Genomic DNA, 20563 nt, shown 5'->3' on the forward strand with positions numbered 1-20563 from the left:
TTTCACTTCCCATATAAGTTTTTTAGCTGTTTCCTCTCCTGTAGTTATATTTTCTAGCACCTGCTATATAACACAATATTAAGAATAGAAAATGTGGATACTCATTTTCATTACTTAGTGTAGCACTTTTAAAAAGAAAAAAATTGCCCTCCATTTAGTCTCCTAGTCATTTGAAGTTTCACTTCCACAGCAGGAAAGTTTATATTTGTGTCTTAGCAAATACCTACCAGATACTCAAGAAGGAACTTGGAAAATAAAACAGGATCAGGAAATTGAAGATTTTACCATATTGTTAGGAGTCAGCTGAAGGAGGAAATAGCTTTGTGTTCATGGGCAAATGCCAACAAAATGTTTTTCATATGGTGTTCAGGATTTCCTTACCTGCTGTAGTGTACCTGTTAATGTTCTTTTCTGTTGCTAGTGAATCAGACTCAGCAATTCTGGCTTAATACCAAAAGGTGTTTGCCCTTTTATACATATTGGATCTTGGCTTATTCGACCATTACCTCTATTCCTTTCCTTGTGCGGTTGAAACGAAAAACCACATTACAGTCCAGCCTGTTGATGTTATTGTGGGTATTCAAAGAATGTTAATACCATTACAAAATGCATAATGAGCATGACCGTGCACAAGCCTTGCCTGTCTCATCTCACTTCTTTCCCTGTTGAAGCTAGTTTGAGCTAAACTCTTCTAACTTCTCTGTATAGAACTACTGCTGCAATGCCTGGGTCAATCCACCAGATGGCCTGCAGCTATCTAACCCTACTTTTTTTCCTACTGACAGGTTTCAGAGTAGCAGCCATGTTAGTCTGTATTCGCAAAAAGAAAAGGAGTACTTGTGGCACCTTAGCGAGACTAACCAATTTATTTGAGCTACAGCTTACTTCATCGGATGCATAAAAGTGGAAAATGCAGTGAGGATGTTTTTATACACACAGACTATGAAAGAATGGGTGTTCATCACTTCAAAAGGTTTTCTCCCCCTACCCCACTCTCCTGCTGGAAATAGCTTATCTAAAGTGATCACTCTCCTTACCATATGTATGATAATCAAGGTGGGCCATTTCCAGCACAAATCCAGGGTTTAACAAGAACGTCTGAGGAATGGGGCGGGGTGGGGGGGGGGAAGGGGTAGAAAAAACAAGGGGAAATAGGCTTGAGTAGAGACTGGGAGTGGCTAAGTCATTATGCAAGGTAACCTAAGTTAATTGTATCCAATTCGCAAATGAATTCCAATTCAGCAGTCTCTTGCTGGAGTCTGGTTTTGAAGTTTTTCTATTGTAATATCGCAACTTTCATGTCTGTAATCGCGTGACCAGAGAGATTGAAGTGTTCTCCGACTGGTTTATGAATGTTATAATTCTTGACATCTGATTTGTGTCCATTTATTCTTTTACGTAGAGACTGTCCAGTTTGACCAATGTACATGGCAGAGGGGCATTACTGGCACATGATGGCATATATCACACTGGTAGATGTGCAGGTGAACGAGCCTCTGATAGGGTGGCTGATGTTATTAGGCCCTGTGATGGTGTCCCCTGAATAGATATGTGGGCTGAAGGTGACGGCTAGTGGCGTTCTGTTATTTTCTTTGTTAGTAGAGTAGGGGCATTAGGGGACGAGAGCTGAGGAAGCGTTGTTCTAAGTCGGCCATAAAAATGTTGGCATACTGTGGGGCCGTGCGGGTACCCTTAGCAGTGCTGCTGATTTGAAGGTATACATTGTCTCCAATGTGAAATAGTTATGGGTGAGGACAAAGTCACAAACGTTACCTGAACTTTCAGGCTTTGTCCTCACCCATAACTATTGCACATTTGGAGACAATGTATACCTTCAAATCAGTGGCACAATGCTTCCTCAGCTCTCGTCCCCTAATGCCCCTACTCTACTTGCGCTATATTGATGACATCATCATCATCTGGACCCATGGAAAAGCAGCCCTTGAGGAATTCCACCATGATTTCAACAATTTCCATCCCACCATCAACCTCAGCCTGGACCAGTCCACACAAGAGATCCACTTCCTGGACACTACGGTGGTAATAAGTGATGGTCACATAAACACCACCCTATACCGGAAACCTACTGACTGCTATTCCTACCTACATGCCTCCAGCTTTCACCCAGACCACACCACACGGTCCATTGTCTACAGCCAAGCTCTACGATAAAACCACATTTGCTCCAACCCCTCAGACAGAGGCAAACACCTACAAGATCTCTATCAAGCCTTCTTACAACTACAATACCCACCCGCTGAAGTGAAGAAAGAGATTGACAGAGCCAGAAGAGTACCCAGAAGTCACCTACTACAGGACAGGCCTAACAAAGAAAATAACAGAACGCCACTAGCCGTCACCTTCAGCCCCCAACTAAAACCTCTCCAACGCATTATCAAGGATCTACAACCCATCCTGAAGGACGACCCATCACTCTCACAAATCTTGGGAGACAGGCCAGTCCTTGCCTACAGACAGCCCCCCAACGTGAAGCAAATACTCACCAGCAACTACATACCACACAACGGAACCACTAACCCAGGAACCTATCCTTGCAACAAAGCCCATTGCCAACTGTGCCCACATATCTATTCAGGGGACACCATCACAGGGCCTAATCACATCAGCCACACTATCAGAGGCCCGTTCACCTGCACATCTACCAATGTGATATATGCCATCATGTGCAAGCAATGCCCCTCTGCCATATACATTGGTCAAACTGGACAGTCTCTACGTAAAAGAATAAATGGACACAAAATCAGATGTCAAGAATTATAACATTCATAAACCAGTTGGAGAACACTTCAATCTCTCTGGTCATGCGATTACAGACATGAAAGTTGCGATATTACAATAGAAAAACTTCAAAACCAGAGTCCAGCTAGAGACTGCTGAATTGGAATTCATTTGCAAATTGAATACAATTAACTTAGGCTTGAATAGAGACTGGGAGCAGCTAAGACATTATGCAAGGTAACCTATTTCCCCTTATTTTTTCCTACCCCCGTTCCTCAGACTTTCTTGTTAAACCCTGGATTTATGCTGGAAATGGCCCACCTTGATTATCATACACATTGTAAGGAGAGTGATCATTTTAGATGAGCTATTTCCAGCAGGAGAGTGGGGTGGAAGGAGAAAACCTTTTGAAGTGATAAACACCCATTTTTTCATGGTCTGTATGTATAAAAACATCCTCACTGCATTTTCCACATTTATGCATCCGATGAAGTGAGCTGTAGCTCACAAAAGCTTATGCTCAAATAAATTGGTTAGTCTCTCTAAGGTGCCACAAGTACTCCTTTTCTTTTTTCCTGCTACGTTTTTAATCCTTATGTCTCTAGAAATAAATTTCTAAACAGGAAATTTAATGCTGTTGTTGATGCCGCAACATACCTGTGCCATGAGAGCAGTTTTCAACAGACCATCCCTCAGTTTCTCAGACTGGCTTGAGCCAAATCCAACTTCAAACACTTCCCCATTCCCTAAGGCTCGATCTGGATTCAGCTCTGAATTTTTCAACTCAGTGGCATCATGATTATTTATTGAGTGCCAACCATGTGCTCAGAAACCTGCCTTTGAGAGATTATTCTATTAAAAAGGTAGGTTGTGGCATATTAAAAGAACACCTTTGCAAGACTTAATATATAGTATGTGGAACATTGAGTTAATTAAGTTATTACAGATTCACTTAAACCTCTGGAAGAAATTAATATTACACTTTAGAAAACCACAAGTGTAGAAAGATTTTAAAGAAAATTCCTGCCTTCTCTTTCGAGTTAGTTTTTATTTCTTCTGGTCCCAAACACGGGACAACTATGGGCCAGATCCTGCTCTTAGTCACACCGGTATAAGTGAGTGCAGGATCTGGTCCTGTCCCTGAACTCTGTTAGTAAGTGACCAAATCTTAAAATGTAGTCACCCGACTCTAACTTCCAAAGGCATAGGAGAGTGTACTGGCCAAGAGACAAATTCATAAGTTGCTGTCTTGTGATTTATATTGTTGGAATAAGTTAAATTCAGCAAAGGATACAGAGGCATTTATAAAGCCCATAGTGAAATGCTACAATTCATTTAAAAGCAAGTGAAATAAATTTTGAGGAAAGAAAATTGAATCCATATCCAGAGCACAATAAAGACATCGTATAGACCCATTGGTTCTGGATAATTCTTGCTTTAGTTCTGCTCTTTTGTCCCTTTGTATTTTCTTTGGAGGTTTACGCCTCCTTCTTTTGCTGGCACTCTTAAGCTTGCACACTTCCCTAAATCCCACTATCCATCAGTCCCTGAAAAATCCTGAAAAATAAACCATACAAATTAAAAGAAAAACAAAAATGGCATTAATAATAGACAGTTTTTAAAACCTCAGGGTCACTGACAAACACATACCTGATTTGTGGTTGCATACACTACTTTAGGGCACACAATTGTACACAGCCCCTCAGCCTTTTAAAAAAAAAAAGCCTCTCCAACACCTTCCATCACAAACACTTTACATGCAGAACCATTAAGACCAGGTCTATACTTAAAACTTTTGCTGGTATAGTAATGTCTGTAGGTGTATGATGGTTTTTATGACATTTTTATATAGGCAAAAGCCCTCACTATAGATGTAACTATCCCACCAAAAATGTTTTTTCCAGTATAGATTATTTTGCTTTAGGAGCTATACTCAGAAAAAACATTGTACATACATACATACGCTACAACAGCGTAGGGCTTCATTCCACCAACGGCAAAGCTACTGTTTTTTCTTCATGGTAAAAAAAAAAAATCTGAAAGAGAAAGAATTTACACATGCAGTGAAAGGGCAAAACTTGATTTCCTCTACACACAAGATTTTTTAATCCATCATTAACCCAACAGCAGTCTGAAAACAGATAGGATGACATCTTACTGTAGTCCAGCAGATGGCAGACTGCTCTCACTAACAAGCTACCAAAGGCAGATTAGACTGTTCAGAACTCCCATCTCCATTTAAGAACTTAAAAAACGGTTTTTAAAACAGAGGCATATATGGCAAGCAAAGAGTTCCCTAAAATATGTAGGGTGTGATTATTACTACGATTGTGTGGAGAGTGCCCAGAGCATGGTTGGCATTTTCCAGATATCAGAGAGAGCTATGTCCTGCCTTTTTGTTTTTATATACATACATATAAATTTGTAGAGCTGGTAAATATACAGACATACTGTGGCAAAATATCTTGTTCACCTCAGTAGGCTCAGTCCTTTTTAGCCTTGGAGACTCAGGTTTGGGGCAAGGTGAATCCTTATAGGTGGCACAGGGTTCTGCTACTCCTCTCCTCAGTCAGTCCCTTGTGCTTGTTTTCCTTCCCTTCTGGGGAGCAAGTGCAGCCTCCCTGCTAGGAAGGTTTGGTGTCTTGCTGCAAACAGCCCACTAGCAGCTCCTCTCACTCCCTGCCTTCTTCCACCCAGGGAAGGGTTTAAAAAGGTCCCAAGTAGCTGGAGTCAGCTGAACCTAATTGTTTCCCAAGCAACCCCTTTTCCAGCTGAACCTTATTGCCCCTTGGTTCTCTCCTCGGTGGATAGGGAGGGGTCTTTTAATCCCCTGGAACTAATTACTACCCCCCTTTTGTAGGTGTTTGTCCTGGGTTTACCACAATACATATTTACACATACACACAAGCTCTACAAATCTGAATTAGACTTTTTTAAAATCATGGATAATTGCAGCCAGTCACAATAGTTACTTAGGGGGAAATTTTCAAAAGTACCTAAGGGGCTGAAGAGCACAAATCCTATTGAAAGTCAATTAGACACGTGCTCCTAAATCCTGTGGCTATTTTTGAAAAACTTTGCCTTAAATGTTTTGACACCAGTTGCCTCTTTAACGTTGCTTAGTTCATGTTTGCCAGCAATTACAAAGTTCCATCATATTTTGTTGTCACTTGGAAATTGTCATTATTGTACCTACTCATTATCCTTACTCTCATGCTTCTGCAGATTTCACTGAATTCCATGCTAAATGTTCTGCATTTTGTTTTGGGTCATGCCTCATTCGTGTCACTCACTCATAGGCACAGCCTCCACAGTCAGTAAATCAATTCCCTTTGTGGCAAGGCACTTCCTTCATCTCACCAGACTTAGCATTTCCCCCTCTGGCAGTGGCAGGCCTGGGGTAAATCAGCCCCACCTCTGGACAGTGTGTGTCTCCCCCCTTTTCGCAGTATTTTCAGGGTGGGCATCAAGGTCGGCCTAAGGTAGGGTGACCAGGTGTCCGGTTTTCAACAGGAACAGCCGGTCAAAAAGGGATCCTGGCAGCTCAGGTCAGCACTGCTGAGCAGGCCGTTGACTGTCCGGTTGGTGGCACGGCACAGCAGGGCTAAGGCAGGCTCCCTGCTAGCCTCCTGCGCTGCGCAACTCCCAGGAAGCAGCCGGCATGTCCCCTCTCTGGTTCCTAAGCATAGGTGCAGCCAGGGGGCTCTGCACACTGCTCCTGCCCCAGGCACCAGCCCCGCAGCTCCCATTGGCCAGGAACCGCAGTCAATGGGAGATGTGGGGGCAGCGCCTGTGGAGGGGGCAGCGTGCAGAGCCACCAGGCCACACCTCCACATAGGAGCCGGAGGGGGACATGCAACTGCTTCCATGAGCTGCTTGAGGTAAGTGCCACATGGAGTCTGCACTCCTGACGCCCTCCCAGGCCCAACCCCCTGCCCCAGCCCTGATCCCTCCTGCACCCCAAACCCTTCAGCCCCACCCCAGAACCCACACCCCCAGCCAGAGCCCCTTCACACACCACCATACCCTAACCCTCTGCCCCAGCCCAGAGCCTCCTCCTGCACTCTGAACCCCTCAGCCCCAGCCCAGAGCCTCATCCTGCACCCCAAATCCCTCATCCCCAGATCAGAGTCCACCCCCCCCCCAAGCTGGAACCTTCACCCTCCCTGCCCGAACCCCCTGCCGCAGGCCTGTTCCCCCTCCCACCTTCCAAACCCCTCATTTCTGGCCTCACCCTGGAACCCATACCCCCAGCCCAAAGCCCATACTTCCTCCCACATCCCAACCTCCTGCACCATCCCAGAGTACCCTCCCACACTCTGAACCCCTCATTTCTGGCCCCACTCCGGAACCCGCACCCCCAGCCCTTACCTCTTCCTACACCCCAACCCCCTGCCTCAGCCCAGAGTCCCCTCTCATATTCCAAACCCCTCCACTCCACCTCCCCAGCCCAGAACCCCCTCCTGCACCCCAAACCCCTCATCCCTGGCCCCACCCCACAGGCTGCAACCCCAGCTGGAGCCCTCATCACCTCTCGCATCTCAGCCTGGAGCCCCCTCCCACACTCTGAACTCCTCATTTCTGGCCCCATCCCAGAGCCCGCACCCCTAGCCAGAGTCCTCAACTCTCCCACACCCCAACCCCCTTGCCCAGCCCAGTGAAAGTGAGTGAGTGAGGGTGGAAAGAGCCAGCAGCAGAGGGAAGGGGGGATGGAATGAGTGGGGAGGCATGGCCTCGGAGGGGTGGGGCAGGGCAGAGGTGTTTGGTTTTGTGTGAGTAGAAAGTTGACAACGCTAGCCTAAGGGGTGATCCTGCACCAAACAAAAAAGGAAACAGCCTCACAAACACAAAAACACAAGGGGATATCTTTTCCCCTGTCTCCTCACTGGGGGCAGAGTGTTATCCTGTTTGCCCCCGGGGTGTCAGTCCTTCCCATAACAGACACTCAGGCTTGGCTGTTTCCCCAATGAGAAGGAGCAGTGTCTCTCACCCTGGAGAAACTTATATCCCTGCTGCCACTAACCTGGCCACAGCTTGTCTCTCTCCCTCTCCTCTCACCAGAGGAGGGGTTTTAAAAGGTCTCAGGCAGCCCTTAATTGGATTCAGGTGTCCCTAATTGACCTGAGGTAACCCCTTCTCAGCTTGTAGGGGAAAAGGGCCTTTAACATTCTAGGGTTAACAGATTGGCCTTCCAGCGCCCTCTTGCAGCCGTCCAGCCTGACTTTGTCACACCTTCTTTAACCTTTGCTACTCCTGGTTCTCTCCTTTCCCACGGATGGGCCCCTTCTCTGCTTATTCTTCCTAGTACAAACCAGGGACAATAGTGTCAGAGTCCAGGGACTCATATGCATAAACTTTAAAAAGTGCTTCTAAATTGAGGCTAATTTCTGCTAAACAGACTCTTACTCCAGAGCAACTCCAGTGAAATCAATGGAGTATGCCAGATTTACACTGTTATAACTGAGAAGAGAATTTGGCTCATCAGCTTCATACTGAAGCCCAAACAATGTGCAAAACTCATGGGTGATGCTTTAGGGAAAGTAGAATACCTTGGCTAAAACAAGAAGCGCCTAATGCAAGACATTCTCCCCTCCACTTATGACCTACAGAGAGGAGCAAAGAGCCCTAATCACAAAGAAGATACTGCATGGAAAGGAAGGCAGATACATGGTTTGGTCTCCCAAATGTGGAGCTGTCTGTCCTCTTGATGGCCACTATACAAATTTCCAGGTAAGAGCAGAGTGGGAAAGGAGTGGTAGAACCACAGGAACCTCCACTCTCTGCAGCACGTCGCCCCCTCCCCCCCCCCCCAGAAGTGAGGAAGCAAAATAATAAGTTACTGCTGCTCACTGCATCAGTAACCCACCCACCCCCAGCATTCAGAGACCACAGAGAGTGGGCAGAAAGGCAGCCGGTGGCAATTTGGCAGCCTTTTTAGCCAATCTGCCACTGGAGCCTGGGGAAGAGCGGAGCGTCCCCATTTAGAGCCTAAAATCTATGGGTATGCACAGAGCATGAGCTTTAGGATCCACCAGAGTGAGGTGTGTGGGGCCCAATACACAATCTCCTCTATTAGAGAGGAAGCTGTGGCAAAAAGACAGGTGACACTGCACCTTATACAAATATTTTAATTTAAGTTTCCCATGCCAGTTTGCTCAGACTCCTAAGACCTTTGCCTGCTGAGTAAAAAGAAGGCTTCCAGGACCCATTATTGAAAGAGAATGCAACAACGCAGAAAGCATTATCCAAGCTTTAGACAATACAACTTTTTAAAATTAATTTAAAATAGAATTTTATGCTTCACAGAAACAATGGTGAAGTACTTAATTTATTACAATTGCCACTTTCTGAAAATATGTGAATTATGCAAATAAAATACAACATTTAAACAAATTATTTACATCCAGAGGCAGCTGCGATATTAAGCAATAACATTAACCAATTTTTTAAAAAATAAATATTTGTACTTGCTTCAGTATATGCTAGGTTAAATATTTTACAGTGAAGGTTGATTTAATCACTTTTAAGTACTATACCAAGTTCTAAAATATTCTGTTACTTCTAGATAACATATTAATATTTCTATAAAATGCACAGCTTATACAGAGACTTGTACATTGACAAATACTGCACATTTCTCTTTGGGGATTGAGCTCCATAAAAGTTAGTCACTAAAACTCAAGAGTTATGTTTAAAATGCATTCAGTCTATTTATCCACAAAATACATTCAAAGCCTTTGGATACAATTTATTGCACGTCACATACTGTAGAAATATTTTGTACTTTTTAATGCTTATTTCCCTGTACATTCATAACTGGTGCAGTCTAATAAAAGGAACATTTACATTCCTTTCTAAAAACTTCATGAAGACAAATGTGTCTCAAGAGATGATCCCTACCACAGTATTTCAAATCACAAATATGCAGCTTGCAATATGCAGTTAAGATGGTTTTATTTTATACAAGGTAACTAATAATTAGTTCTATTTCTTATATAGAACATACCATAGGTAGCATGATGCTTTAGAAACCAGCAAAAACAACTTTATAAAACTAGAACCTGAAGAATGGGGTTTTTGTGAGCCACAATCTTCACATATATAGAGATGTATTCTGCCGGCATCATTTTCACAGTAAATTCTATTTTATTTAGGTTGCAATCCTGAACTCTCTACTCAAAAGCCTCCCATTGGGTCTGATTCTGATCTTATACAAGATTCTGATTCTGATCTGTTAACTGCCATGGAATTGCTCCTGATGTATGCTGGTGTTACTGAGATCACAATCAGTCCCACTAATTTTAGTGAAAGATTTGCCTGAAGACAGCTCAGGTCTTTGGGCCAAACCTTGCTCACTGCATCTGAGTTACCTTACTGCAATCAGCAGGACTGGCCTTACCATGAGGCGAACTGAGGCGGCCGCCTCAGGTGCCAGACTGTGGGAGGGACGGGGGGGGGGGCACGAGGTCCCAGAGTGTAGAAAATTGTGTCTGCTGCTGGTACATATGTATTCTCTCTGCTCCAGATGCACAGAGATGGTGGAGTGCTGTGCTGGAGGAAGGAGGGCACAAGAGACATAACAGGCAGGCAGGAGAAAAATTGAAAGGGAATAACAGAAAGCAGCAGGAGCTGCAGGGACAGAGAGGAGGAGGAGCCTCTTATGTACCTCTCTAGCACCCCAGCAGCCTGGACTGATTAACTCCAGCTTCTCAGGGAGCTTCCTGTTTCCTGCTGCTTCCCTGAACCCACTTAAGGAGAACAGGTAGTCAACTGAAGTAGTAGGAGCCAGTTAGGCCCTTAAGATGCTGATATCTTCCCTCATTCAGGCCCTGCTACCAGCCTGCTTATTTCTCCCCTTCAACTGAGTGTTGAGAGCCACTATAGCTGGCACAGAACAGTAGTCATGAGTGAAAGAAGAAAATGCCCCTCTGGGGCAGCATTCAAAAAAAGAAAAAAAGCAAAGGAAGCTTTTCTATCTAAGCAGGAAGGAGCTCTCCTGAGATACACAGACACAAATGTTCATGGTGAGCCTTCCGGCCCCAGTGACTATATGAGTGGTGAGGAGATGCCTGATCTTCCCGTTAGTCAGAGTGCAGGTGACCTGGCAGCTACTGCAGCATCCATATCTCCATTTCAAATGGATGTAACCATGCACATTCCTGAAGCAAAGTGTAGATCAGAGAAGAGTGTGGTGGAGGTGCAAGAAACAGCTGCTGCTGAGTTTAGTTCCTTAAGTCTAGAAGATCCAGGACTGTGGACCCACTTGAGCAGTAGCCTGAGGGACTTCCTTGTACTGCCTGGGCCACAACAAGAGAAAAAACTTCATGTTCCCCAAAGACAATGAAAATAGAAGTTTCCATCCAACACATTTCTGGTTTGAAATCCCCCATGGTGACAAAGTGGAGAGGCGATGGCTTATGTACTCAAAAACCCAGAATGCTGCATACTGTTTTTGTTGCAAACTCTTCCAGTCTAATGTTCCAGCCATATGGGTTCTACAGGAACAAAGGACTGGAAAAATCTGGCTAGAAATCTAGCATGCCATGGAAGGCAGCAAATCATCAGAGAGCATTCCATAGGCGGAAAGAGCTTGAGATGACACTAAGGTGATCAGCATCAAGAGAAGATTGCATCAGAGTCTCTTTACTGACAAAATGTTCTGAAAAGGTACATTGCCATTGTAAGAATGTTTGCTACCCAAAACCTAGCACTGCGTGGCACTTCAAATCAACCCTGTGCGCCAAACAATGGAAACTTCCTTAAAATTGTGGAGCTGATGGCTGAGTTTGATGCTGTACTCCAGGAGTATATAAGAAGAGTCACCACCCAAGAAATGTATACACACCACTACCTTGGAAAAACAATTCAAAATGAGATCATACAGTTACTGGCAACAAAAGTCAAACAGAAGATTGTGGCAGATCTGAAGTCAGCAAGATATTACTCTGTTATTCTGGACTGCACACCTGACATCAGCCATATGGAACAAATGGCTCGAATGGTGTGTTTTGTAACAGAAACTAGTGAAAATGCCCCTGCAATGGTGACTGTCAGAGAGCATTTTCTAGAATTTATTGACATTGATGATACTACAGGAGCTGGTATAACAAATGTGCTTCTTAAAAAGCTGGAAGATACGGGAATTGCGATAGCTGACATGAGAGGTCTGGGCTACGATAATGGTGCCAACATGAGAGGAAAGAACAGAGGAGTGCAGGCACGGATCCGAGAGTTAAACCCTCAAGCTTTTTTTGTTCCATGAAGTTCTCATTGAATTTGGTGGTCAGTGATGCAGCATCAGCTTCTAGTGAGGCTGCTGAATTTTTTAATGCAATTCAAAGCATCTTTGTATTTTTCTCTGCATCAACTCATCAATGGCAAATTTTGAAGCAACATCTGGGAACATCCTCTCTGACACTGAGACCACTGAGTGCCACAAGATGGGAAAGTCGAGTGGAGGCGATAAAGCCTATCAAACGCCAAATTGGGAAGATAGATGATGCCATAGTTGTCATTATGGAGGATAGTGCTATGACAGGAACTGTTCGTGGGAGAACAGTGGCAGAGGGAAATGGAATCACCAGAAACATACATAACTTCAAATTTCTGTGTGGCTTAGTGTTGTGGCATGACATACTGTTTGAAATAAATGTTGTAAGCAAGAGACTCCAGAGTGTTGACCTTGATATATCTGGCGCAATGGAACAACTGGACAAAGCGAAGTCAGACCTACAGTCTTACCGGTCAGATGAGGGATTTCAAAACATTCTGAAGAGTGCACAGAAGTTGGCAGAGGAACTTCACACTGAAGCTATTTTCCCACCCATTCAAGAATACAAGAGTCACTGAAGAAGACAATGACATTTTGATTACGAGGCACGGGATAATCCCATAAGAGACCCCCAAACAACAATTCAAAGTTGAATTCTTTAACCAGGTGCTAGATTGTGCAATACAGTCAGTTGAAGAACGTTTCATGCAGCTCAAGGAACACAGCACTATATTTGGGATGTTGTATGATATTCCGAAACTCCTCACTATACCTGAAGAAGACCTACACCAGCAATGCGGGGCACTAGAGACAGTGTTGACACATGACGACATGTGCAATATTGATGCAAGTGATTTAGGTGATGAACTGAAAGCCCTTTCAAAATACATTTCAGCAGGATCAACTCCAAAGGCTGTTCTGGAATATATGTGCACAAATAAAATGACCACCCTCTTTCCAAATGCTTTTGTTGCTCTGCACATACTTCTAACACTTCCTGTAACAGTTGCCAGTGGAGAACGCAACTTCTCCAAGCTGAAGTTAATAAAAACACATCTACACTCCACAATGACACAGGAGAGGCTGGTCAGCCTTGCAACCATCTCAATAGTGCATGAGCTGGACCAGACTGTGGACCTTCAGGAAGCAGTCCAAATCTTTGCAACCAAGGCGGCACGGAAATCACCACTTTGATTATTCAAACAGATAAAAATGCCAGTGTTTACTACGCAGACAAGATAAATTACATTTGCTGTTCAGGTGTTTGAAAGTTAAGTGTTATTTAAAATTTTTGAACAAGGCATTTTGTTAGTTCTCCCTTATTGGGGTAGGTAGCAGACCAGTACCATGAGAGAAGTAGGACAGGAAGAAGGCAGAATTGAGACTTTTCAAAGTTTTGGCCCAAGCGAGGGGACATGGGGGTGTAATTTGAGCTCCCCACCTCAGATGCCAAAATGGGCCGGCCCTGGCCCTGGCAATCAGTAGCAGCCTGATCCATGCCTCACTGAAGTCAAAGGAAAAACTCTTAAGGAATTCCATAGAATTGGGAGCTTTGCCCGAGGTGGGCAGGAGTTAACCTTTTATTTGTAATGTTGTAAACATCTGTAAAGTTAAACAGAGGGTGTTTTAAGGCAAGTCTGAGACCGTGTTTCAAATGCTGATGAAAATGGGGCCAGATTCTGTCCAATCTGCAATGTGAATATCTACTGTATATTCTACATTGTTTAGCTGCAGAGCAATGCAGACCTTTGCTATGGTAAAAGGCACACACTACAAACTGGAGAGAAGAATTTCACATTATTATTGTAAAATGTTTTGATACAAGTTCCATACTCTTCATTCCTAGATTATTTATAATTACTGAAATGAGATAATAAAGAATTGTTACAGAGAACAGTGAAGTAACAAAGAGAAGGCTAGTATTTAATAAGGGCTGAAAGTATAGGCTCAACATAGGATTAATTCAGATAAATTTGGTTTAATACAAATAAAGATAGCAAAGTGGGGTGGGGGAGGGGAAGACCCACATTAAAACACTGTCAGGGTTTTAGTGTGTGGCAGAGTTAATATTCACAGAGGAAACTTTTTTTAAAAAAAGAGCCAGGTGCTGCAGCAGGTAAGATTTAAACCATGCGACTTTAATGTTGCATTGATGTAAGTTTTTACATTTCATTTTCTGGGTTTTTATTCAAAGGAAAATGAGTCCCTGGGTCCACAAACAGGCAGCACAAAATGGTAAATTGTGCCTCTTTATGTCAGCCACACTTTAAAAAAAAATTTTCAGTTGTGAAATATTCTACTTATTTGAGATAGTCCCTGTCCCAGAAATGTGGAATACCAGGAGAATCAATCATTTCCCACAAACAAGTAGTGTTTTCCCCACTGTAACTCAAAACATAATACACAATCGGCTCAGATTTAAAAACAGAGAGAGCGAGAGAATGAGCTTACCTTGGGGCAGAAACCAAAAAAGAAAAAAAGGTCTCCTCTTGGGTTGGAAATTTAGGAAAGTTGTATGGTTTATGAGTTTTAATGGAAATGTTTTTAAACCAATACTACAGTTATCAAAACAATTAATATGATGCTATTTGGCTCAAGGCCAGTTTACCCAGAACATACAATCAAAATAAATGTGATGCAAAAAGCAATTACATGCTTGAGTCCAAGGGAATGCTGAGTAGAGGCCATGACCCCATAGGCAGTGGGACCTTCATGGGAAACTTCTATATGGATTTACTAGGGATGAAATCTTTTTGAAGCAACCTATACAATTCTGTAGGAGGAATATAATTCAAATTCCAGGATAGTTCAATAATTCTACAGAAACGTTTTTAATCCTCTATTAAACTTTATAGGATTTTTCCATAAGGGAAATGGAAACAAAAAGGAGAAAATAATATAAATAAATAAAGAAGGACTTACACTGATAGGAGCAAGAGGATGAAAAACTGAAGAAGTAGGGAAACAAATAGAGAATCATGGAAATGCAGCTAAGAAAAGAGATAAACCTATATAGATAGATAGATATAATTTTATGGAGAGTGAGAGCATGAAAAAAAAATGAAGTGACATGACTTGGAAAACCAATTTTGAATAAAATGAGTTGGTAATAGGCAGGGCAATTTATTTTGCACATTGGAAGATGAAAGCAGATGTGGGAAAGGTAGAATTATATAATTATTTGTTTTTCTTTGTATTAAGAAATTTTCCTATCAAACTTGTTTCCTTTCATTTACTATGTCACGATAAATTCATTGTTGCCTATATTTTCACTAGGGCACTACAGAATCCCGCAAGTTCTTGGCGCCATCTGTAATCTTATTCTATGAATCACTGTAATTAATGTAGTCTAAATGTTAGGATTTTGTGGGGTAGAAATTAGACTGGGGCAGGTGAGATTTTATAGCATTTAGTAGTCAACCTGCAGCATAGAATTAAAAAGCACATAATATTTATAACAGAACTCTAACATGGGAGTTATACTTATGTATGAAGGACAGTTACTTAGAATAGAAAATCCTTAGCAGGGATACTATCTTCATTAGCTGTAGAACTCAATGCACATCTAAGTCACACTCCAAAGAATAGCAGCAGCAGCCTTGTTTCTTTAAAATTATCTCTGTGCATGATTTAATTCCATAGTTTAACTAAAAAATTAACTAAAAATACTGCCTAGCTTTGATGCAGCAACAGGTCTAGCACAACCTCTTGTTAATGAAAAAAGGGAAATTGCAAGATCAAAACTTATGGGGAAGGCAGTTGTGGGTTCAGTTTTTATTTTAGTATCAGATACTGTACACAGAAGAGTAATATTAGTACAGAATGAATAGTAGGAATCCAAAATTGCATTGGAACCATTTTTTAAAGTTACTTCAAATAATTGGGTTTACACTGGATTTCAGAATACCAAAAGTGATTTTGAGTAAGAATATTAGACATCTTTTAAATATATTTTAATAGATTATTTTTATGCTATAGACCATTTTAAATTTTTTCACTTGGTGTAGGTGTGTTGCAGTGGAAATTCACAAGTATTTTGTTTCTTTTTTATATGGATAACACCTAAGGGAATAGTGAAAATAATAAATAGGAGTTGCTGGATGCTGAACACTTTGGAAAATCTAGCCCCAATTGCAGGCCCTGATCACTGTTGAAAATACAGCCTCATATAAATAAAAACGTATCTGAAAAGTAGTTGGAAGTACTTTGAGCTTGATCTAGCTCCCACTGAAGTCAATGGGAGCCTTTTCATTGACTTCAGTGGGAGGTGGATCAGGCCCTTTCACAAAGAAATTCCTTGACAATTTTTGTTTTTAAATGCAAGATAGTTTTGAATTACAGTATATGAGCTCATATGCTGGATTCTTCTGTTTTTGCACATTCACTGATATTAAAAAGATCCAAATCATCTTTAAACTTTGTAAACAGATAAAACACAAGACTAACAAGATTATCTTTTAACAGAATTGTAGTGGTTGGTTACTTTTCATTTAATTTTCAAATAAATATTGTACATTAGAAAGTGTGTGTATGTGACAAAACTGCCTGGTATAATTTATACATATAGAAGATATAAAAATATTAAAAATATATATTCAGTTTGACTGTAAATCAAAACATACAGAAATAAAACTTACTAGCTATTCATTAGAGACAGGCTCAGATTTTTAAAGGTATTTAGGCATTGTTCTACTCCACACTGCAATACCCAACTGATTTAGGAGCCTAGTCCCATTGACTGAGTCATTTTTTAAAAGGAGACTTAGAGCTTATCTACATCGCCAGTTAGTGTGCAGCAAGCCCAGGTGTAAATCTACAATGGTCTAGCCTGCCATGCACTATCTGACCATGTAGACCCTGCTACCTCATGCTAAAAATTATTTTAAAAAGTGACTTAGGCATTGCAATGCTGAGTGGAGCAACACCTAAATACCTTTACAAATCTGGGGTCTAACCTACAATCTAATTAAAGGGCCACAAATAACTATCTTCACCTCACTTTAAGCAGTGTAAAGTGACTGTATAAGTTCTACAAACATGTATGCTACATCTCACTAGTATCGATTTAAAGAACAAACAACATCCACTGCACCAGAAGTCAACATGTCAGGATAAAACATGGATCACTGACACTGCTGACTGAAAGCTACATTCCTGGTTTTACCACGTAAACCAGAAGTCAAAAGACCCAATGACAGAGATTAGTCACACTCACAAAAACTATCAAGTATCTATGCTATGTAAGATCACCCACTCTTGTAAAGACTTCCTCCTCTCCCTAAACCATAATAAAAGACCATATTGCCCAAAATCAGTGATGAGTGGAGAGATTTGTAGATCTAATTTTGTATTTCCTGGATTATGTGGGTTTGATATATATATTTTTAAACTGTGGTTATAGTGGGTATAAGAAATTATTTTTGTAATAAAACAAAATCAAAGACATATGAACAAAATCTGTCTCAAAGTGTATGAGAGTTACTTATCCACATGCCTGCCAATCCATTACAGGAAATCATGAAATACCAGAATATTTACAAACCTTTTAAAACGCCTATTGATACTACGCTTTTGTAAGCTAACATTATTGTGAAAATAACTATTTAGGGGTCATTTTGATGTCCTGTTTACCTGATACCCTGGGGCCGTTAATGAGATGCATATTTGATTGACCCTTCTGAAGAAGCCAGTACAGCCTTATGTCAATGAGCACTTGTGGAGAATGATGCCGGAACCGGGACAGGCAGGGGGCTGTGCCCCCCCTCACACTTTTTAATATGGGTGTAATTGGAGGGGTAGGGGTGGCATTGCCCCCTCAAAGGCAAACCTTGGGTAGGCTTGGAGCAGCACAAAGCGCAGCCCCTGCCAGCATTGCTCTACACCTGCACCAGGCTTACTGTGTGTGTGTGTGTGTTTGGGGGGGGGGGAAGAAATGCTGTCCCTGCCCCCCAAACTATACTCATGTTAAAAAGTTGAGGCGGGGGGCATGGTCCCCGGAACCTTCCAGTTCCTGCACCAGTGCGGCTCCCCCCCCACACACACACACACTTCTGCAAAGGTTCTGGCACCCTTGTCTTTGGCCCTTTAAATCCACAGATTTTCTTCAACTGTTGCACATGCGTATTACATTCCTGTGCTAGAAACATTGAAAAAGTTCCTGTGTCTGCAGAGTGGATTGGACTCTTTAAAAATATTTTAAGTATGGGGGAAGTGGTCTGTGGGAGGGAAATACATCCCCCAAAGCCAGGTCAGAACACAGGAACCGCAATACAACCATTCATGAGTACTACTGCTCCAGCCTATAGTCTTGAACGTTTAGAGCCGGCACTAGGCTTAAACAGACTAAGCAATTGCTTAGTGCTCTGAGCAGATCAAGGGGGTGCTCCTATTCACTTTTTATTATGTGTTGTGTGGGGGCGGGCCAAAATATTCCTGCCTTGGGGCCCCAATGGGCTAGCACCATCTCTGTGAGCACTGTCTATACCACTCACCCTCAGTGTGGGAACTGCTGGTTCAGAGTTACAAATCTTGTGGACTTCACCTTGGCCCCCTTCAAACACAACTATCTGTGCTGGTGTACACAGGGTACAGGTTAGCTTGTATGAGTCTCTGCATCTGGATCAATTTCACCCAATAAATTGTGCTTTTACAGCAAATAACTTTGTTAGATCTTCTCACTCTGCAAAATACCAAAAGACAATAAAACTTTGACTAATGGTCTATAAAAAGGTTGGTGAAAAAATACATGCTTTTTAGATTACACTGTAGCATTCCTATAATTTCCCCCCACAAATACCAGGAAATACTGCCCAAATTACTTTTCCTCCAATTTGATAAAAAGAAAAACTGGTCCTTGGTTGAGATTTTGAAACAGTTAGCTCAGAGAAGGTGTTTATGGCAGTTTGATTAATCCCTGAAATAGGGGTAGATAACAAAAATACTGCCAAACCTTAACTACGGTGTTGCAAATTGAGCTGTAATAACAAATCTTTAAAAAAAGAGAGGTGGGTGGGAGAGAGAGAGACTGACTGACTCACATGTTTAGCTTCACAGTACACATTTTCAGTGGAATATTCTTAATTGATTGGTTACTAAATGATTAATACAACATATAAATGCACTTCATTGTCATAATATTGTACAGGATTCTATGGGAAAACACCTAAGAAGCTCAATGAATTTGGTCAGGTTTTAGTTAGAGGATAACACAGATGTGGTTTCTTTTACATACCTGTCTTTAAACCCATGCATTCCATCAACAGTGTATTTTGGTTTTAACTAGAATAAAAAGCTTAAGAATAATAAAATAGTTTAAATATGGAATGTTGTTTCGTAGTTCAGTTCTGCTATTTTCCTAATATGAACTTTAATTTAAAAAAACAACATGAGTTGGTGATTTGCTTTATAAAAACAGCAACACCAACCAAAAGTTGCAGCTGGTTGTAGCCAACTATGAAGTTATTTTTCAGTGCTGTGGTTTTGGCACTTAAATACTGCACTGTATATACGTGAGGTAGACAGAAAAAAAATTGCATGTAAAAAGATGGAGAGAATGATTCCTTCTTTTCCCCCAAATCACCCATTTAGGCTTTGGAATCTTCATTTACACAGAGCTGCGAAATGGTCTTCTTAATGCGGAGCGCAGTTAGTCGAGCTGCCCCATTAGCACACCAGCACTCACGCATTATTCTACCCATGATTCGGAGTGCCTTAAGACAAAGAAAAAGAGGTTTAGGATTAAAAAAATCCACTGCTTCAGTGCAGCATCAATTAAAAATACTCCAATGCAAGATATAATAGAATACTTTGAAATAATATTCCAGCAGAAATTACAGAAATTTAGAAAGGTTTGTTTTGGTTCGGTCAAAGAGAAAAAGAGTTCTTTGATATGCAGTGCCGTCAGGCCCATTTCACCATATTCACCTTAAAAGTGCCCCTTTCTTGCACTCAGCAGGGGAGGGATTTTGAATGGGCATCAGGGGATGCCACACAGTGCCCAGCGGTGGGTATTTGTGGGAGGAGCAGGAGAAGGGGTACAAGAGTGCATGCAAGGTGGAGGTAGGACTGCCCACCTCCCTAAGGCCTGCTGCCTCCCCATACACTACAGAGAGGGGTTCGGGTTAGCGACTGGCTCCAGAGTGACCCAACCTGCACATTTAAGTTCTTCCAGGCTTTTCAAAAGCTCCTTGCTTTTGCCAGCTAAAAAGCTAGGCATTCAAATCCCACTGAAATAGAGAGGAAGTCTGGCACCTAACTCCCTTGGGCTACTTTGAAAATCCCAGCCTTAAAGAATAAATTTAAATATGCTTCTAAAAATGGGGGTTGGGGAAACTCACCTCACAACTTTGCCACTGGTTTGGGATATTTGGTCTCAGTTTCTGTTCACAAACTACCCTTCTCATATCTTCTATGGAGGGATCCGAAGGCACAACATCATAATAAGGCAACCGGTACTCCTCAATGATTCCTACAAGAGAAAAAAGAAACCATACTCCCTAACTAGGTTCCATACTAAACATCACTGTCCTTGTGCTCACTCATTTAGATACACCT

At 42.0% G+C, this 20563-nt stretch overlaps 1 protein-coding gene across 1 annotated transcript in view; it reads right to left on the reverse strand.

Annotated features, from left to right (window-relative positions):
• Positions 1-15898: 15898 nt before the first annotated feature.
• ACVR1C (activin A receptor type 1C) overlaps positions 15899-20563 on the reverse strand; it is an 82185-nt gene continuing 77520 nt past the window's right edge. Inside the window, exons 11-13 of the mRNA XM_078847928.1 lie at positions 20347-20477; positions 19242-19719; positions 15899-18689 (exon numbers count right to left, since the gene is read on the reverse strand). Of these exons, the coding sequence (XP_078704054.1) occupies positions 19594-19719; positions 20347-20477 (257 nt within the window). The 3' untranslated portion in view covers positions 15899-18689; positions 19242-19593. The remainder of the gene's footprint in view (positions 18690-19241; positions 19720-20346; positions 20478-20563) is intronic.

The sequence above is a fragment of the Lepidochelys kempii genome, chromosome 11 (genome assembly GCF_965140285.1).
Source record: "Lepidochelys kempii isolate rLepKem1 chromosome 11, rLepKem1.hap1, whole genome shotgun sequence".
In the NCBI taxonomy this organism is placed as follows: Eukaryota; Metazoa; Chordata; order Testudines; family Cheloniidae; genus Lepidochelys; species Lepidochelys kempii.